Source organism: Capra hircus, chromosome 19 (assembly GCF_001704415.2).
Source record: "Capra hircus breed San Clemente chromosome 19, ASM170441v1, whole genome shotgun sequence".
NCBI classification, from domain to species: Eukaryota; Metazoa; Chordata; class Mammalia; order Artiodactyla; family Bovidae; genus Capra; species Capra hircus.
Window position 1 is genome coordinate 21,994,160 of NC_030826.1, and position 17,272 is coordinate 22,011,431.

The 17,272-nt window shown below is 44.6% G+C and overlaps 1 protein-coding gene across 2 annotated transcripts in view; it reads left to right on the forward strand.

Moving 5' to 3' along the window:
• VPS53 (VPS53, GARP complex subunit) overlaps positions 1–17,272 on the forward strand; it is a 125,133-nt gene that overhangs the window by 66,848 nt on the left and 41,013 nt on the right. For both annotated transcript variants that reach the window (XM_005693305.3, XM_005693307.3), the window contains 3 exons: positions 1,832–1,926; positions 12,994–13,236; positions 16,869–17,016. In XM_005693305.3, coding sequence (XP_005693362.1) covers positions 1,832–1,926; positions 12,994–13,236; positions 16,869–17,016 — 486 coding nt within the window. The remainder of the gene's footprint in view (positions 1–1,831; positions 1,927–12,993; positions 13,237–16,868; positions 17,017–17,272) is intronic.

Consider the following 17,272-nt stretch of genomic DNA (forward strand, 5'->3'; position numbering starts at 1 on the left):
CTTATATCTCCTGCATTGGCAGGTGCCTTCTTTACCACTGATGCCACCTGGGAAGCCCAGAGTCTCTTACAGTCTCAGCCTAAGGCCTGACTTTGGCAGTGGCTTCTGGATGGTAAGAGAAAATATCCCAGACTATGGTTAGTCTTAGGAAGGACCAGAGTTTCTTCAAATCCTGCCAAATAAGTAAATAAAGACATGGAATTCTTAGAAGGTGAAAAGGGAATAGAGCTAGATATGAGATTAAATGGGGTATGGCTACAGTTGACATTTCAGGTGATCATTACCAGTTTTTATAGATGTTTTTAAGCATTTTGGGTTTTTTTTTTTTTTTAATTACTAGAAGAAGGTAATCATTATTTCCGTCTGTCTTTAGGAGCTTAGCTTTTCCCATGTATTAAGAGATGAACAGTTCAGTTCAACGAGTATGTCATAGTGCTGATTTATATCCAAATTGTACCCTTGTATCAACCCCAGCAAAGCCTCAGAGACCTGTATCTATTTTCAAGTGCCCACAAACAAAACATAGATAGAACTGACTTTTTCTTTTTTTAGGAACAGAAATATGTAGGAAGATCTTGTTTATTTTTTAGATGTTTTGAAAGGAAATTTAGTAGCAAACAGTAGTTTTTAAATGCTTGCCTACCCAGATAACCTTTTTATCAGATACAGTTTTCCCAACGTCAGTTGGGGACCGGGGCTGATCCATGTTTTCGCTGCTACGAGGCAAAAAATACAGATAAAACAGCCAGCCTGTCTATCTACCTATCTGTCTTTCTATCTTGACCTTTCTATAAGGTCGCCAACTAACTGTCTCTTCTTGGGAGGAACTGCCTTTATGCAGCTATTTTCTCTTTTAAAAGGTTTAGGTATAAAATACTCTTTTAGGAACTTGTGGCGAGAATGTCGAGAGTGTAAAGTAGCAAGATACAAAGTTAGCAACCCTGTGTTGGCCCCCTACCCTTCTTGTTGTTGTTTTTGTTTTTTCCTATTTGTTGATGAAATTCAGCAGTCAGGAAACACTGCAGGGACAGAAGTGATCTAATAGGAAGAGTTCTGGTTCAGGAGATAGGAAGCTTCACCCTGTGCCTGGGGGCAGGCTGCTAACACCTACTGTGCCTTCCTTTCTTTAGGTTTAGCTCAGTTGTGTCCAGCTGTTTGTGACCCCATGGACTATACAGTTCATGGAATTCTCCAGACCAGAATACTGGAGCGAGTAGCCCTTTCCCTTCTCCAGGGGATCTTCCCAACCCAGGGATCAAACCCAGGTCTCCCTCACTGTAGATGGATTCTTTACCAGCTGAGCCACCAGAGAAGCCCTTCTTTTAGTGTAAAATAGTAGTCATAATTCCTACATTGAGGGTTGTTATGAGGAGTAGATGAGAGGTTATTTCATATCAAAGCGCTTGGCCCATAATAACAAGCAGTAAATGGAGGCTTTCAAAACTAGACTGTGTAAAAGTACTTAAGACATTCCAAGGCACTGCCCAGCTATAAGGTGCTGATTATTAGCAAGAATTTGCATTTTTGAAACATCGGTCAGATGATGAAGAACTTCCAAATTGAAAATGCATGTGTTATCACAGTAGCTGTAAATCTTCACTGCACAGAGCACATAAATGATGCCAGCAAAGCTGGTTTATTATTCACAAGCTGGCATGAATTATAATACAGGACATAGTCCCAGTCTAGTTACACTTTGTGCTGCTTTTCTGTAAGTTAGGAGTGAGCTTTGAAGGGATGTTTTTGTTGAAACTGCTGGAAGATTTGCAAAGATGGCTCAAGTATAGAGTTTCTTTTTTTCTTTCCTTTTCTCTCTTTTTTTCCTTTACAGCCTAAGAAGCCTAAAGCCCCAGACAATCCATTTCATGGCATTGTTTCCAAGTGTTTTGAGCCGCATCTCTACGTGTATATTGAGTCCCAGGACAAGTGAGTGACAACCACTTTGCTTTCTCCTGCCATTTCTCCTTCCTCGAGTCAGGGAGGGGCCTCACAAGGGCACAGCTCCTTCTAGAGGTTGAAGGAGGGACTTGGCATGCCCATGACCCTCCCTGGAAAGCTGCTAAGGATACTTTTTGGTCTTTTGAGCATTATAATGTATTATGTCTATAAATCTCAGAAGCCTGAATGTGACTCTGAGGCGCTCCCAAATGGATCCCAGTGCCTATTTCCAAGATGGGCACTGAGCCCTTATATCTGCATGTCAGCCTGCCAGGCTTTACGATGTCAGGTGCTGAAAAGTGGAGAATGAAAGCCTCAACTCTAACGTATATGTTTTCAAGTATAATTTGTTTAACTTTTCATTTTGAAATCATTTAGATTCACCAAAAAGTTATAAAAGAATTCTCATATATCCTCTGTCCAGAGAATGGTGGTGGTGGTTTAGTTGCTAAGTTGGGTCGGACTCTTTGTGACCCCAGGGACTGTAGCCCACCAGGCTCCTCTGTCCATGGGATTTACAAGGCAAGAATACTAGAGTGGATTGCCATTTCCTTCTCCAGGGGATCTTCTGACCCAGGAATTGAACCCATGTCTCCTGCATTGGCGGGCGGGGTTTTTGCCCCTGCACCACCTGGGAAGCCCCCAGGGAATGGTAGCAGTTTATAGAACCGAAGTTATGAAAATCAGGAAGCTGCTGTTCTCCCCTGCATGTCCTCCCTCTGGTCCAAGATCCAGTCGTGCGTTTAGTTGTCAGGTCTCCTTAGTCTCCTTTAAGCCTGAACAGTTCCTCAGTCTCTTCTTTGTCTTTCATGACCTTGACACTTTTGAAAAGTGTTTGACCAGCTCTTTTGTCCAAAGCCCTCAATTTCTGTTTGTGATGTTTCCTCTTGATTAAATCCAGATTATGTGTTTTGGGCAGGAACACCACAGAGGTGACATTGTGTCCTTCTCAGTGCCCAGCGCACGACGTCAAGAGGGGGCACCTCACGTGGCTTTGTCCTGTTACTGCTGAGGTTGACCTTGACCAGTTGCTTAAGTGGTGTCTGCCAGCTTTTTCCCAATAAAGCTGTGCTTTTGCTTTAAAAGAAGTATTTTGTGGGGGGATACTTCGGAACCATGTAAATATCCCCCGTCTCGTCACTTCGCCCCTCATTGTCACATCCCTTGACAATTCCTGCCTGACTGTGATTACTGTAGTGTTTGCCAAACACTGTGGGTTTCTATCATTTCTTCTACATTGACTAAATGGGCTTCTACTAGAAGGAAGAGCTTCCTCTTCTCCCCCACTTGTTGGTTGGTTTGTTTTTGTCTGTTTGGACTGATGGCTTCTTATTTTCTTTGATGAATTATCATCATTTAATATACATGCTTTTTACAAATGCAGGGGCTCCAGAAAATGCTTACCAAGCAGCCCACTGCAACCACAGCCAGTTGAATATGGTCATGAGTACTCCCACAGCCAGCAGAGTGTGGTCATGTTCCAGTATCCACTTCCATGCATAGGACAGGGACCCCTCCTCATCCCTGAATCTCTGTCCATAGCCAGAGCAACTGTGGAAGGGCCATTTTGGAAAGGCCGGGTTTCTGAAACATGTCGAACTGACTGGAGGCAAGCTGGTCCGGGCTTCGAGAAGAGGCCCTGAAGCCTAAAGTATATGTTTAGGAGGACCAGAGAGTTGCTCACATAGGGACGACAGCAGCTCTGAGAAGCTCCTCAAGGGGCGTTCTCTGGGAAAGCACTTAGGTCTTAAAGTCTAGTCCCTCTCACCCTCTTTTTTTTTTAATGTTTCTTTCATTTTAGCACATTCTTACTTAAAAGTATATTCCAAAGGTAAACCAGAAAATTAAGAGAACATTTCAAGTGGGTATTTGTGTCTTACCTGGAACGTTATTGTTCTTCAGCTATTTTATTTTATTGTCGTTCATTTGCCAAGTCGTGTCCAACTCTTTGTGACCCCATGGACTGCAGCACCCCAGGCTCCTCTGTCCTCCATTATCTCCCAGAGTTTGCTCAAACTCATGTCCATTGAATTGGTGATAGATTGCTTCTATTCTTTTCTTTGTTGATTGCAAAATGCATATTTTGTAATCATATTACAAATTACATGTTAAAACCCTGGAAAATTAATTTGTGAAAGAGCTTCTATGTTAACAAAAACAACCTCCTCCCTGCCACCTACCCAGCAAAAAAAAAAAAAGTTGCCTTGACATCTTTTGCCTTGTAAAGCCTCAGTTTTCCTCCTGCTCTCTATCCATTTGGCTTACATCCATAGGCATGCAGAAGGGCAGACTACTAAAATCAAGTTTAAGAAATCATTTCCTTGTCTGTTAAATAGTTACTATTACCTTTTTTTTTTTTTTTAACATCCTGTCTTCTGCATTCACAAAGTTTTTTCTCAAGATTACTGAGATATCTCTGCAGGGCAGGAAAAAGGAGCTGCTATTTGCCTGTTAGATGAACAGGTCTTGAAGCAGCCCACCTGTATGACTATTATGGGCCAAACACCTATCTTTTCTTATCAATCCAAATTCTTATTTTTAGAAAGGCTTGAAAGCTGCTGGGCCCAGGGTTTAAAGTGCATATCTGAGATAACCATGTGGTTTCCCCAAACCTGTCCAGTTTAAAAAAAAAAGTCATTTTGTGGATTATCTGGTATCATCCTGGGATCGACTCTTCTCACATGGCCTCAGTTCATATAAAGCACACTCATTGTTATGAGACTTTGGGTGAAGGGCCAGCCCTCCCTTCCTCAGGGACTCTCCATTTCTCTCTGAAAATGCAGTGCTGGCCCCTCAGCCTGCCGCCTGGCCTCGCTGGGACGCGTCCACAACACGAGGGCAGTAGCGGAAGCTTCTCGTAGGAGAACTGCGTAGGCCAGGCTGCTCTCGCTCCAGAATAAGCAGCAAAAGCTGGGAGCAGGAAATCAAGTTCAAGAAACCCATTTCCTCATCTGTTACAGGAGAGCATCAGACAGAATAATGCCTAAAGCAGTGGGTTGTTACCCTCGAGTCATAGACCCCTCTGAGAACCAACACAAACCACAGGCCTCTTTGCCAAAAAAGAAAAATCCACATGAACCCACACACTATTTTGAGTACAGTTTCAAGAGGTTCTTCCAAGTCCTTCCTGAAGTCAGAGAATCCTAAGACTGGGGAAGGAACTCAAGTGGGCATTGACTGGGGGCAAATCACTCCTCCTGTCATAGCTCTGCAAGGGGGAAAACCTGAGGCCATTCACAAGCTCCCAGAGGACAGAGACCCAACTCAAGATAGTGGAAAGAGCATGGGCCTGGGTGCCAGACAGACCTGCGCTTGCATCCAGGCCCTGCACCCCGCCTCGGGCCTCCAGCTCTGGTCCTCACCTCTCCGAGTCTCTTTTGCACCCTCTACAGGCGAGTGAATAAAGCCCCCCACAGGATTAGCGGCGACGGTGAAGCGACAGGACATGTCGGCTCCTGGCACAAGAAAGCAGGGCTCGGAGCCACGTCTGCCCTGCCCTTCTGGTGATCCTGTTCAGGCTCTCGGGTGCTTGGGTGGCCTGGTCAGTGCTGCCAGCTCTCCGCAGCACCTGGCGTGGGGTCCACTCTCTCATCTCCATAGCGCCCTCCCTGCCCGGGGAGAGTCCTGGCAGCACCTGCCCCAGCCCAGGGCCCAGCAGCAGCAGGAGGACTGTGGAGCCGGTGCCCAGGGAGGAGGCAGGAGTGGGGCTGTCCCGAAGTCACCTCTCACCCGGCTGGGCCGCGCTGTCCTTCTGTGCCCTAAGCTGGTTTCTTAGTTTTTGTTTATGTCCAAGGAGGAAGTTGTATCTCTTCTACTCTTGGAGATGTAGTCATTTTTTTTGGCTGACTCTTGCAGAAGCAGTTTCTCTCCATAACCACTTTTCCTTCACTCCATTCAGTGACATTTTCAGGCTGAGAAATTATTAGTGACTCCATTTCTGCCCACTTGATTTCTCTCCATAACCATTTTTTTCTTCACTCCATTCAGTGACATTTTCAGGCTGAGAAATTACTAGTGACTCCATTTCTGCCCATTCTCCTGAGTTCTCTGTAATAGCTTTTGTTGAAATAGAGCCTGCCACCGCTTCTAGCTTGGTCAAGCCTAGAGTTTCCTGTAAACAGACGTTGCTTATCGTTTGTTTTGAATTAACTTCTAACTTTCAGAAGAGTTCCAAGAATTGTACACAGAGCTCCTATGTATCCTTCACCCAGATTCTTCCATTAACAGCTGTCCCTCCCACCTCTGAGCAGACACACTCACAGACAGACACAGTCTCATGTATATATGCACATTGTGTTTTGTTTGTTTGTTTATTAGTGTCTTAAGTCATGTCCAACTCTTTTGTGACCCTGTGGCCTGTAGCCCACCAGGCCCTTCTGTCCATGGAATTTTCCAGGCAAGAATACTGGAGTGGGTTGCCATTCCCTTCTCCAGGGGATCTTCCCCACCCAGGTATTAAACCCATGTCTCCTGCAGGCGGATCTTTTCTACTGAGCCACCTGGACAGCCCCACATAGCCACAGTGTAGTCATTAAAATCAAGAAGGTAGCGTTGACACAGCACTTGCATTGAATCCATAAACCCCATTCACTTTCCCCATTTGTCCCAATCCTGTTTTTTATAGATCTCAAATCCATTCCAGGATTGCAGGTTACATTTATTTGTCACAACTCTTGGTTCCATCTAGAAGAATAACTTTTATCTTCCATAGCCTGAAAATTTTTGATGAGTGCAGGCCAGTTACTTTGTGGAATGTCCCTCAGTCTGGTTCTGACTGATGCAGACTCGTGAGTCATGATTCATACAGAAGTGGTGCTGTGTTTCTCTCAGTGACTCCTATCATGAGACATACAGCGTCAGCATGTCTCATTACTTGTGCTGCTCATTTTTACTACTTGGTTTAGATGGCATTGGCCAGGTTAATTAATAAGTGTTTAATAAGTGTTAATTACTTAACCTTGAACCCATATAAATAGCTTCTTTCTCATATTTTACTTATTTATTTTACCATTCGTTAATGACATTTGTCTGAATCCTTTATTACTTAGAGAGTTGCCGAGTAATTACTTTTCTAATCCCATCATTTCTTCTGTTTTAAGAAACAGCTTTATCTTTTCTCCATTTATTTATCAGCATGGACATGTGGATTCCTGTTTTATTCAGTGGGTTTATAGCCATTACTATCTTTTTATCTTTTAACTTTATGTTGGAATAAATTTAGACCTAAAAAATTTTCAAAAATAGTGCAGATATTCCATATTCCCTCTCATAAACTCCATGTTCGCATCTTAAATAACTGTAGTATAGTTATCATCAAAACCAGCTGGTTATCACTGATACAGTACTAGTCACTTAACTCCAGGTCTTATTTGGATTTTACCAGTTTTTCCACTAACGTCCTTCTTCTCTTCCAGGATCCATCATTATTTGTTTTAATGGTCAAATTGTCCTTGACTTGGCCCCTTCCAGCTGGTTTTCCACCCTTTTTGTATGCCCCTAGTGTGTTTTGAGCACTTTCTTTCTGGCACAGCAAAATATACCAGGCTCATCTTGTACTTTCCTAACCCAGCCCTGGAGTCATCCATTTTTCCAGGATCCCTTGTTCCCTTGGCGGGAGATGTTTAGAAACTAAGTGCTGGTCATCAGGTCTGTTCATTACTGCTTGAGTACCGTGCTTCTAGGCTCTCCACGCTGAGAGAGCTAAGAAATACATGTATGTGTATATCTGTGTATATTTTTATCCTTTTATACCTGTTTATATATTTAAACCCATCAGTCTATGCCAGTAACTCCAGTTCTAACCTAACACCACAGGGGTTATTGGAGTCTCCCTGTTCCCATGTCTGTAACTACTCTCTACAGCCGTGAGAAACTTGTTCCCAGTATCGTCCATGTTGTTATTTATCTGCTCCATTGGGTTATCTGGGGTTGGGGCTCTCCAACCCCACTGACCACACCAGAGCCAACCCTCCTGCCCCAGTCAAAAGGAATGGGTGTATGTGAGCTAAATCGCTTCAGTCGTATCTGACTCTTTGTGATCCTGTGGACTGTAGCTCACCATGCTCCTCTATCCATAGGTTTCTCCAGGCAAGAATACTGGAGTGGGTTGCTGTGCCCTCCTCCAGGGGATCTCCCCGACCCAAGGATGGAACCCACATCTCTTGATGTCTCTTGTACTGGCAGGCAGCTTTACCTCTTGGCCACCTGGGAAGCTTGCATGTACCCTTGGATGAACAAGTTCTCTAACTTCCTGGGGTCTTAAGCTGCTTTGCCCACACTCATCCTCTTGCCCACTTCTTCTGACTACCATCTTCCTCTTCTGGAGCCATCTCTCCTGTACTTTCCAATTAAAACACCATTTCTGTGAATGCTGCCTGCAGATCCACCAGGAAAAACAGCCTTGGTCATCCATACCTAAGCTTGGTCTGCAGTGTGGTTTTTCTGTCTGTGTTTTAATCTTTCCCTCTATTGCCATCGTTCTGAAATAGTCTTTGTTCCCAGGTGGTTTTTCGTATCAGTGGCACTCCCAGCAGTATTTCACATGGCTCCCCCGAAATGCTTATACAGTTCCTGGCTTAAAAGCTCAAGTTACAGGAAGAAGGCAAAAGACCTCATCCACACCCATGATGTCTTTCTTTAAGCTGGAGAGAAAGTGAATCTGAGCAGTCATTGTGACACCACAGGTCTGTATAGCACTTTTGAGATTTGAAATCAAAGCCTCGGGTAGTTGATAGAGCTTGGCTTCGGAGTCAGGCCCCAGTTCAATTCTAGCTCCAATAAATTCTGTGGCCTAGGGCAAGTTATATTATTTTTCTCAGCATCAGTTTTTTCATTTTTAAAATGGAGGTATTAATGCCTTCTGATCAGGGCTGCTGTGAGGATTAAATGAGATTGTATTTATAATGCATGCAGCAAGGTACCTAGTTTATAGGCTTACAGCCCAGGGTCAGAGAGAGACCGAAAAACCATTTTGGAACACAGCGTGGAGGGGTGAAAGGTGCGACACCAGTTTGCTGTGGGAATTCAGATGTGTATGAACCTAGCTGCAGGCATCTTCTGCCTTGGCCAGCCAGCGCCTTCTTCCCGTCCGTCGTATTCTGTACTTTTTTTTTTTTTTTTTAAGAAATTTTTATGGGTGATGTGTACTAGAACTGAACCTGGGCCTCCTGCATTGGGAGCATGCAGTCTTAGCTACTGGACCACCAGGGAAGTCCTTGATACTTCTGACTCTAGGCCTTTATTCTTTCGCCTGAATCTGCTGTGGAATTTTCTGTCTAGTTTCCTCTCATATTTTCTTTGTCTAAAACAAATTGTTTATAGTGTCTATACTGCAAAACTGGCAATTTATTGGCATCTTGAGATCTTAAGATCATAAGCATGAAGGTCCTGTCACCCCTAATAGGATACTGTGTCTTTATCCTCACAGCGCCATGAGCAGGACTTAACCCTTTATAAACGTTTATTTGATTGTGATTGCTTTCGGGCATAAAGGGCAAGTCTATGATTCCATTCAACAGGTCAGCATGCGCATGCCCCTTTCTCCAGTAGCTCTTCCTATAACGTCATGCCGAAACTCAGGGTAGCATTTGGTGTCTGGAAGAAATGGTAGCTTTTTTTTAGGTGAACTCATTTTTATCCAATACAGCCCACAGCACTTTGCACATACTAAGTGCTCCATCCGTTTTTGATTGGTTTGGACCCTCTGTGCCAGCTCATGCACCTTGCCCTTCCCATCCAGGTGACTCTTCCTCTTCTGTGAAGCTACTTGATTGCTCGTTTTCCAGTGTCTTGAGTGGCATAGCAGCGTGCTGATGAAGAGTGTTAGGTGAAAGAGAGAGGTGGGATATTCTGACTGGTTTATTTCTCATTCACACCAGAGAACAGTGTCCAAAATAACCCAGTGAACATCCTGCAAAATGTGGAAGATTGTTAGAGGTTTGTTTATGAGGAAATTTCTGTCTCTGTTCTATGATCATAATCGATTTACAGTCTTACTCATCAGCGTGACTCTGAACTAGGAGGTAGATGAAGAAGTATCCTGGCTTCAGCTTCCAGGGGGATTAGATGAGAGGGTCAAGTAAAAATGCTTCAGAGCTCTGGCCCCTGTTTTGGTAGGTACCATGGACCCAGAGGTTAGAGTCTCTCATAGAAGGACTCTAGTGGAAGCCTTGCCTGCTGTTCTGAACTCTCCTCTGTGCAGCAGCCCCGCCCGCACCTCGCCCTTCCATTCCCACCCTTTAGGGACAAGATGTAGAGGCTGGGCACCAACATAATTTGAAGATGAGTTTCAGGAGGAGCAGAAGTAACAGAGACCTTATCCCTGCTCTCAAGAATCTTGCAATAACATGCGTGACACAGAGAATAAGATTCTACCATTGTAGAGCAAGTAGCTTTCACCTTTTGTACCAGCTTCACCTTATAAGAAGGGACTGGCTACACGACTGTCTCAGGAAGGATCTGAATTTACCCCGGAGATCAGTGAGAAAGACAGCCATTCCTGATGAGCATTGCCCACTGCAGGCTCAGGATGGGAGGTCAGCATGTTTCCAGAATAAGTGACATCCTCACACTGTATAGTAGTGTATTTTTTTTTTTAAGTGTAAGCATTACAGATGCCAGAAATTGCAATTATATAGAGAAAGGGTGTGAGTAGGGGTTGTCTGGGTGCCCCCTGAGCTGAGCTAGGAGGGCAGTGAACAGATGGCGACGGGAGAGACACCAAGGAAGGCATCCAGGCAAAGGCGCAGAGATAGGGGCTAGAGATGGAGCTGAAGGGGCAGCTGAGGGGAGTCCAGCTGAAGCGTGGGGACACTGTGGAGGAGAAGTGGGAGATTAAATGGAAAGGTGAGGCAAGAAGAGGGTGTGAGGAAGGGGGATAGTCACCCTGGAGCTTTCCAAGGTCAAGCTCCTCCTTGGCTTGCTGACCATCGCCACCGTTATAGTGCACCAGCCTAGGCCTGAAGTCCTTTGAGGGCAGAGTGACTGTATCTGGATGTCATAAGCTCTTAGTAGCAAAAGCTTTTGGGTAAAGTATCAATCTTCCCCTGTTCGTGCTAATTGATACTGCGTGTGGTTCTTGTCTTTTTCTTCCTGACAGTTATATAAATACATGTAAAAAGCACAGCTGGTTTCCTGTAGCCTCAGACAGTAACCTAAAAAGAAGCAGAATGTCAGGGCGGTGGGAACACCCTCCCCTTCCCCATGTTTCATACAGCACAGCTATGCAGGGACCAATTAATACAGCCCTGTGGGATTCGAACAGTGATGACTCAACGTGACTGAGGCAAACTCAGTGACGTTCGAATGGGAAGTGGGCGAAAATTAAAACCATCATCACCGCCGTGACCTGGGACAAGCCTGGAGCTGCTCAATAGTTTCTCTCCTCTCAGAATTTCTTGCACCTTTAATTCCAGAAGTTGTAAGAATAAACTACATTAAAGGAGAAAGAAAGCATTTTTTTGTAAAGAATATTTCGTTACAGTTCCTCTTTGTTTAGGTATCTATCTGCTGGGAATCCTGAGGTCATTGTTGTTTTTCAGTTGCTAAATTGTATCCGACTGTTTGCAACCCCTTGGACTATAGCCTGCCACAGTCCTTTGTCCATGGGATTTCCCAAGCAAGGATGCTGGAATGGGTTGCCATTTCCTTCTCCAGGGGAACTTCCCAGATCAGGGATCAAACCCACGTCTCCTGCTTGGGTGATGGATTCTTTATCATTAAGCTACCTAGGAAGCCCACCTTTAGGTTAATGATGTCTAAGTATTTGCTGACATTATACTTTTTGTGTTTAAGGAGTAGTAGGGTAGAGTGGAGGCCTTCCCAGGTGGCACTCATGGTAAAGAACCTGCCTGCCAGTGTAGGAGATGTAAGAGACATGGGTTTGATCCCTGGGTAGGGAAGATCCCCTGAGGGCGTGGCAACCCACTCCAGTATTCTCGCCTGGAGAATCCCACGGACAGATGAGCCTGGCAGGCTACAGTCTAGGCTCACAAAGAGTCAGACACAACTGAAGCGATGCATGCATGCGCAGGGTAGAGTGGGTAAAAACCATGAGGTTTGGAGGCAGGCTGCTTGGTTTTTAATCCTGACTCCCCCCACTGTCTGGCTGTATGACTCTGGACAAGGTCCTTTTCAGTTCCTTGCTTTGTAAAAAGGAGGTTAGTGTTAGTCCCTAGGTCATAAGGTTATTTGTAATGATCAAGTGAAGTTCAATGAAGTGATGCTTACAAAATGCTGTGCAGCATAAGTGTTCAGAAAATGATGACTGTCATGATGTAGGGTTTCACTTCTGGCAACAGAAGCTGGTACTAATATGGTACTAGGACCAGGGCACACAGCTAAGCAGTAGATTCTAGGCTCAGCTTTGCCACTAAATTATGTGACCAACTTTGCACGCCTTCATTTTGTCATCTCTTAGAGGGTCCAGTAAAAAAAGAGGGTCCTTTTCTTTCCTCCAGGGGTTTGGGATCAAATGTGACCATGGAATGCCTTGAAAAGTGTAAAGCAGCAGACAAATGCCAAATTTTGTCATTGATGTTATTATGGGGGAGGGTGATGTTTGGTTGATGATACTGATAAAGATAGGTCCAATTTTTTTAGTGTTTTAAATTAATTACTTTTTATTGAGGTATAGTTGATTCACATTATTGTGTTAATTTCAGACATACAACAAAGTGATTCGACTATATAGGTTGATTCTTTTCCTATATAGGTTATTATAAGATATAGAATGTTGTTCCCTGTGTTATACAGTAAATCCTTGCTAATTGTCTGTTTTATATACAGTAGTATGTATGTTAATCCCATGCTCCTAATTTTTCCCCACCCGCTTTTTCCCCTTTGATAATCAGACGTTTGTTTTGTTTATGAGTCTGTTTCTGTGAACAGATTCATTTCTGAATATAAGTGATATCATATAATATTTGGTTTTGATTTACTAAAATTGGTCCAGTTTTCAGTATAACAAGCATGAGGAATGATTTCCTGGTGGTGGTCAAGCACAATTGCTTTCTCCTTGTTGAACTAAAATGACATTTCACGTTTTCTTCCTCCTAGAAACCTTGGAGAGCTGATAGATCGGTTTGTGGCCGATTTCAAGGCCCAGGGCCCACCTAAGCCCAACACGGACGAGGGGGGTGCTGTGCTCCCCAGCTGCGCCGACCTCTTCGTCTACTACAAGAAGTGCATGGTGCAGTGCTCACAGCTAAGTACTGGGGAGCCCATGATCGCCCTGACCACTATTTTCCAAAAGTACCTCCGCGAGTACGCCTGGAAAATCCTCTCTGGCAACCTGCCCAAGTGAGTTCCCATTCTTCCTGGTGTGAGTGGTGAAGTAAGCTTCTGAATATACCTAAATATGGAAATCTTTGAGGAAATCCATTCTGAAGTTGTTTACTGAATTGCTAAGAATATCAGGAAAATCCCCTGATGGAGTTTCTAAGGGTCTGAGATGGTTTCCTCTCGAATGGGATCCCCTAGCCGATCAGGACCATCGCAGGAAATGCCTGCTCTGGCTACCAGCATAGGTCATATCCTAGTATGGTGGACTCCAGAATGTCAGTCCCATTATAGATGGATTTCGTTCACGTGGATTCAGTAATTCAGGGATAGGTACTTTGCAAAAAAAATGTGGGGTGATGGTAGAGATGGCTTTCGAATAGGAAGGGCAGTTTCACTGAGGCCAGAGTCTCATTTATGACATCCTGCTGTCTTAGATGGAGCCTAATATTTAAAAGTGTTGTGGGGTTTGTGGGGAGGTCATTGTATAGCAGAACTCCTAATTATAGTGACTTGTGTGTATTATTCTGAGGCACAAAAACATCGTTATATTTTTTATTGTGTGTGAGTATTCAGTTGCTCAGTAGGGTCCGACTCTTTGAGACCCCCATGGACTGTGCATGGGATTTCCCAGGCAAGACCCCAGTCTCCTCTGTTCATGGAATTTCCCAGGCAAGGACACTGGAGTGGGTTGCCATTTCTTCCTCCAGGGGATCTTCCTGACCCAGGGATCGAACTCATGTCTCTACAGTCTCCTACATTGGCAGGGGTATTCTTTACCACTAGTGCCACCTGGGAAGCCCATATTTCTTACCACTTGAAATAAAATGGATTGTTCAACTAGAATTTTAGAGATACTTGGGATATATAGTAATTTCTGTTATAAGAGAATATGATCTAAAGCAGTGCTTCAGAATTGAGTAATTATAGGTCTTCCCCATAGCTAAATTCAGCAGTTCTGGAACGAGCTTCTGCCATGGCCACTAAAATGTGTCACATATAGGAGTTTTACAGCATTAGGAGGAAGGAAGAGCCCTAGGCTCTGCAAGACATTTAAAGTAACAGGTAATGGTTCACCAATGAGGATTTCTTTGAATATGATTAACATTATTTTTAAATTTTTAATAACTGGTATCCTGATTTTCAAAATAATGAAAGTTTGTTATAGTTTGGAAAACACAGAAGAACACAAAGATGAAGATTTAAAAAAAAAAACCACCATCCGGAGAAGACAAATTGAGCTTTTCAGTATACATTTTTCTGTTCCCTGTTTATATATGTCGTGTGTGCAACTGTGTGCTTTTGCTTATTTGTTTGACAGAATTGGGACTGCAGTGCTTACAGTTAGGTTTGTACCCTGCTGCTTTCACTTAACCTCACGCTGTGTGCATTTTTCCATGTGTGTTAGTCAGTGTCACAGCAGGAAACAAATGGCACATGGCTGGGGTATATTGGCAGTAAAGCAACTGTTTAGAGCAGTAGGGGCAAGTGAAAGGAACCAGCGGAGGACTCTGAAGCATCCAAACACTTGGGTAATTGTTCTACCTTAAAATTCATCTGAGAGCTGGGGCTGTGGGCAAAGGGCTGCCCCATGGAACTGTGGTCGAAGGTGGTCACTGCCAGGACCATGCTGAAGCAGAGGGAGCAGGAGGGCTCGTTGTCGCTCAGACTCCTCTCTGCTCGACCTCTCTGACTTGCTGCGGCCGTGGCTGTTGGCAGAAACCAGCAGGAGACCAGAGGGCCGGGGAGCCTGGGAGATACATCTGTGGAAGTCAGTCTCCCACACGGAAGAGAGGAGCAGAAAACAGTTAGCATAGTAAAAAGATTCATCCAGGCACCTTTTTTTTTTTTTAATTTACTTGACTGCAACCCGGTTCTTAGTTGCAGCCTGCAGAATCCAGTTCCCTGACCAGGGAACGAATCTGGGCCCGCTGCCTTGGAAGTGCAGAATCTTAGCCACTGGACCAGGGAAGTTCCAGTCAAGACCCTTCTTGAATGTCATGAATATCATGGTGCCATGATGTTCCCACATGCAGAGGACCCTGAGTTAACTTCTGAGATTTTTTTTTATTGACCATTCTCTTAATTGACCATTTACATTGGATTCGCTATTCTGGTATTTCAAATAACACTCAGAGAAGCATCCTTGAACAGAGGTAGAACTACTGGGTCAAACAATCTAAAGATTTTTTCTAAGCTCCTGAAATATACTTCCAAAATGGTTATACAGTTGCTCCTAACCCATAGTGGGAGAGAGGGCCATGTCCTTATACCCTTCAGTTCAGTTCAGTTCAGTTCAGTCGCTCAGTCGTGTCCGACTCTTTGCGACCCCATGAATTGCAGTACTCCAGGCCTCCCTGTCCATCACCAACTCCCGGAGTTCACTCAGACCCACATCCATCGAGTCAGTGATGCCATCCAGCCATCTCGTCCTCTGTCGTCCCCTTCTCCTCCTGCCCCCAATCTCTCCTAGCATCAGAGTCTTTTCCAATGAGTTAACTCTTTGCATGAGGTGGCCAGAGTACTGGAGTTTCAGCTTTAGCATCATTCCTTCCAAACAAATCCCAGGGCTGATCTTCAGAGTGGACTGGTTGGATCTCCTTGCAGTCCAAGGGACTCTCAAGAGTCTTCTCCAACACCACAGTTCAAAAGCATCAATTCTTCAGCACTCAGCCTTCTTCACAGTCCAACTCTCACATCCATACATGACCACAGGAAAAACCATAGCCTTGACTAGACGGACCTTATACCCTTAGAGGTACTAAAAATTAAGATGTCTTCAAATCTTTAATTACCAATAAGACTGGCAAGTTTAGGATTTTTTTTTTTTTTTTGAAGGGAAAGAATCTTCTTTTTTTTTTAAGGTAAGTGTCATTGAATTCTGTCTTTCTGAAAAGTGGAATATTGGACTTGTCTGGTGGTCCAGGGGTTAAGACTACGTACTTCTACTGCAAGGAGTGCAGGTTTGACCCCTGGTAAGGGAACTAAGCTACCCTGCATGCCACACAGTATGGCCAAAAAAAAAAGTAGAATCTCACGGTTTAAATTTTACAACTACAGGAAGTTATTTTATTTTATTTTATTTTATTTTTTTTAATTTTAAAATCTTTAATTCTTACAACTGCATTTTCCTATATTGTGATCACATGATTAGATCAATAGGAAGAGATGAGATGCTTTTGTCTTTCTTAAGGCAGTCAGGACTTTGGCCAGGAGCCGTGTGTTAACCTTCACTCTTGAACCCCTCCACAAGGACAGATTCCCAGGCAGAATTTTCTTAACTGAGAAAAACAACTGGGGAACCAGCTCTTGTGCTCTGGGTGATCCTGAATGAGCTGTGCAGATCAGGAAATTCCAGGCTAAGCAAAGAAGCCGCTCAGCAGCCTTCTCTCGGAGCCTGAGTGTCATCGTAGTTAATATGACTGACAACTGGCTCACTGTTGGGATTGTCTCTTCCTATTTCTGATGATCAGAGAGTTTAAACACATGACCGTCAAGATCAGGTCACTCGGAAGGGCCTCATTGTGTGTGGATTTGTTAGGGCCAAGTCCAGCCTTTCCTTCCCCCTTTTCTTTTTCTTGAGATGTGCTGTTTCCAGGTCAGGAAGCCAGGGAGAAGTCCCGGCCTGACTAGTTCCTGTTGCTTTTCCTCAGAACCACAAGCAGCAGCGGCGGGCTGACCATCAGCAGCCTGCTCAAGGAAAAGGAGGGCTCCGAGGCGGCCAAGTTCACCCTGGAGGAGCTCGGCCTCATCTGCAGCATCCTGAGCACTGCAGAGTACTGCCTGGCCACCACCCAGCAGGTGAGCCACCCCGGCCACCCACATGCCCCTCCTCTTCCTGAGCTGTCTGGGCCACCAAGCTCAGGTAGGAGACCACACAACCCCAGGCAGACCTGCTGGCCTCCCCCAGGAAACAACTCGAGGTCCAGCCAGAAGACTGCCCCAGCAGCCACTGCGCAGAAGGACCACGTTAAAAGGAGGCTGGGCGAGACTGACCGGCCTCCTCCCTGGGGCTGTGTAAGCCACTCCGAGGGCATGATGTGCCCTCTTGAAAGTA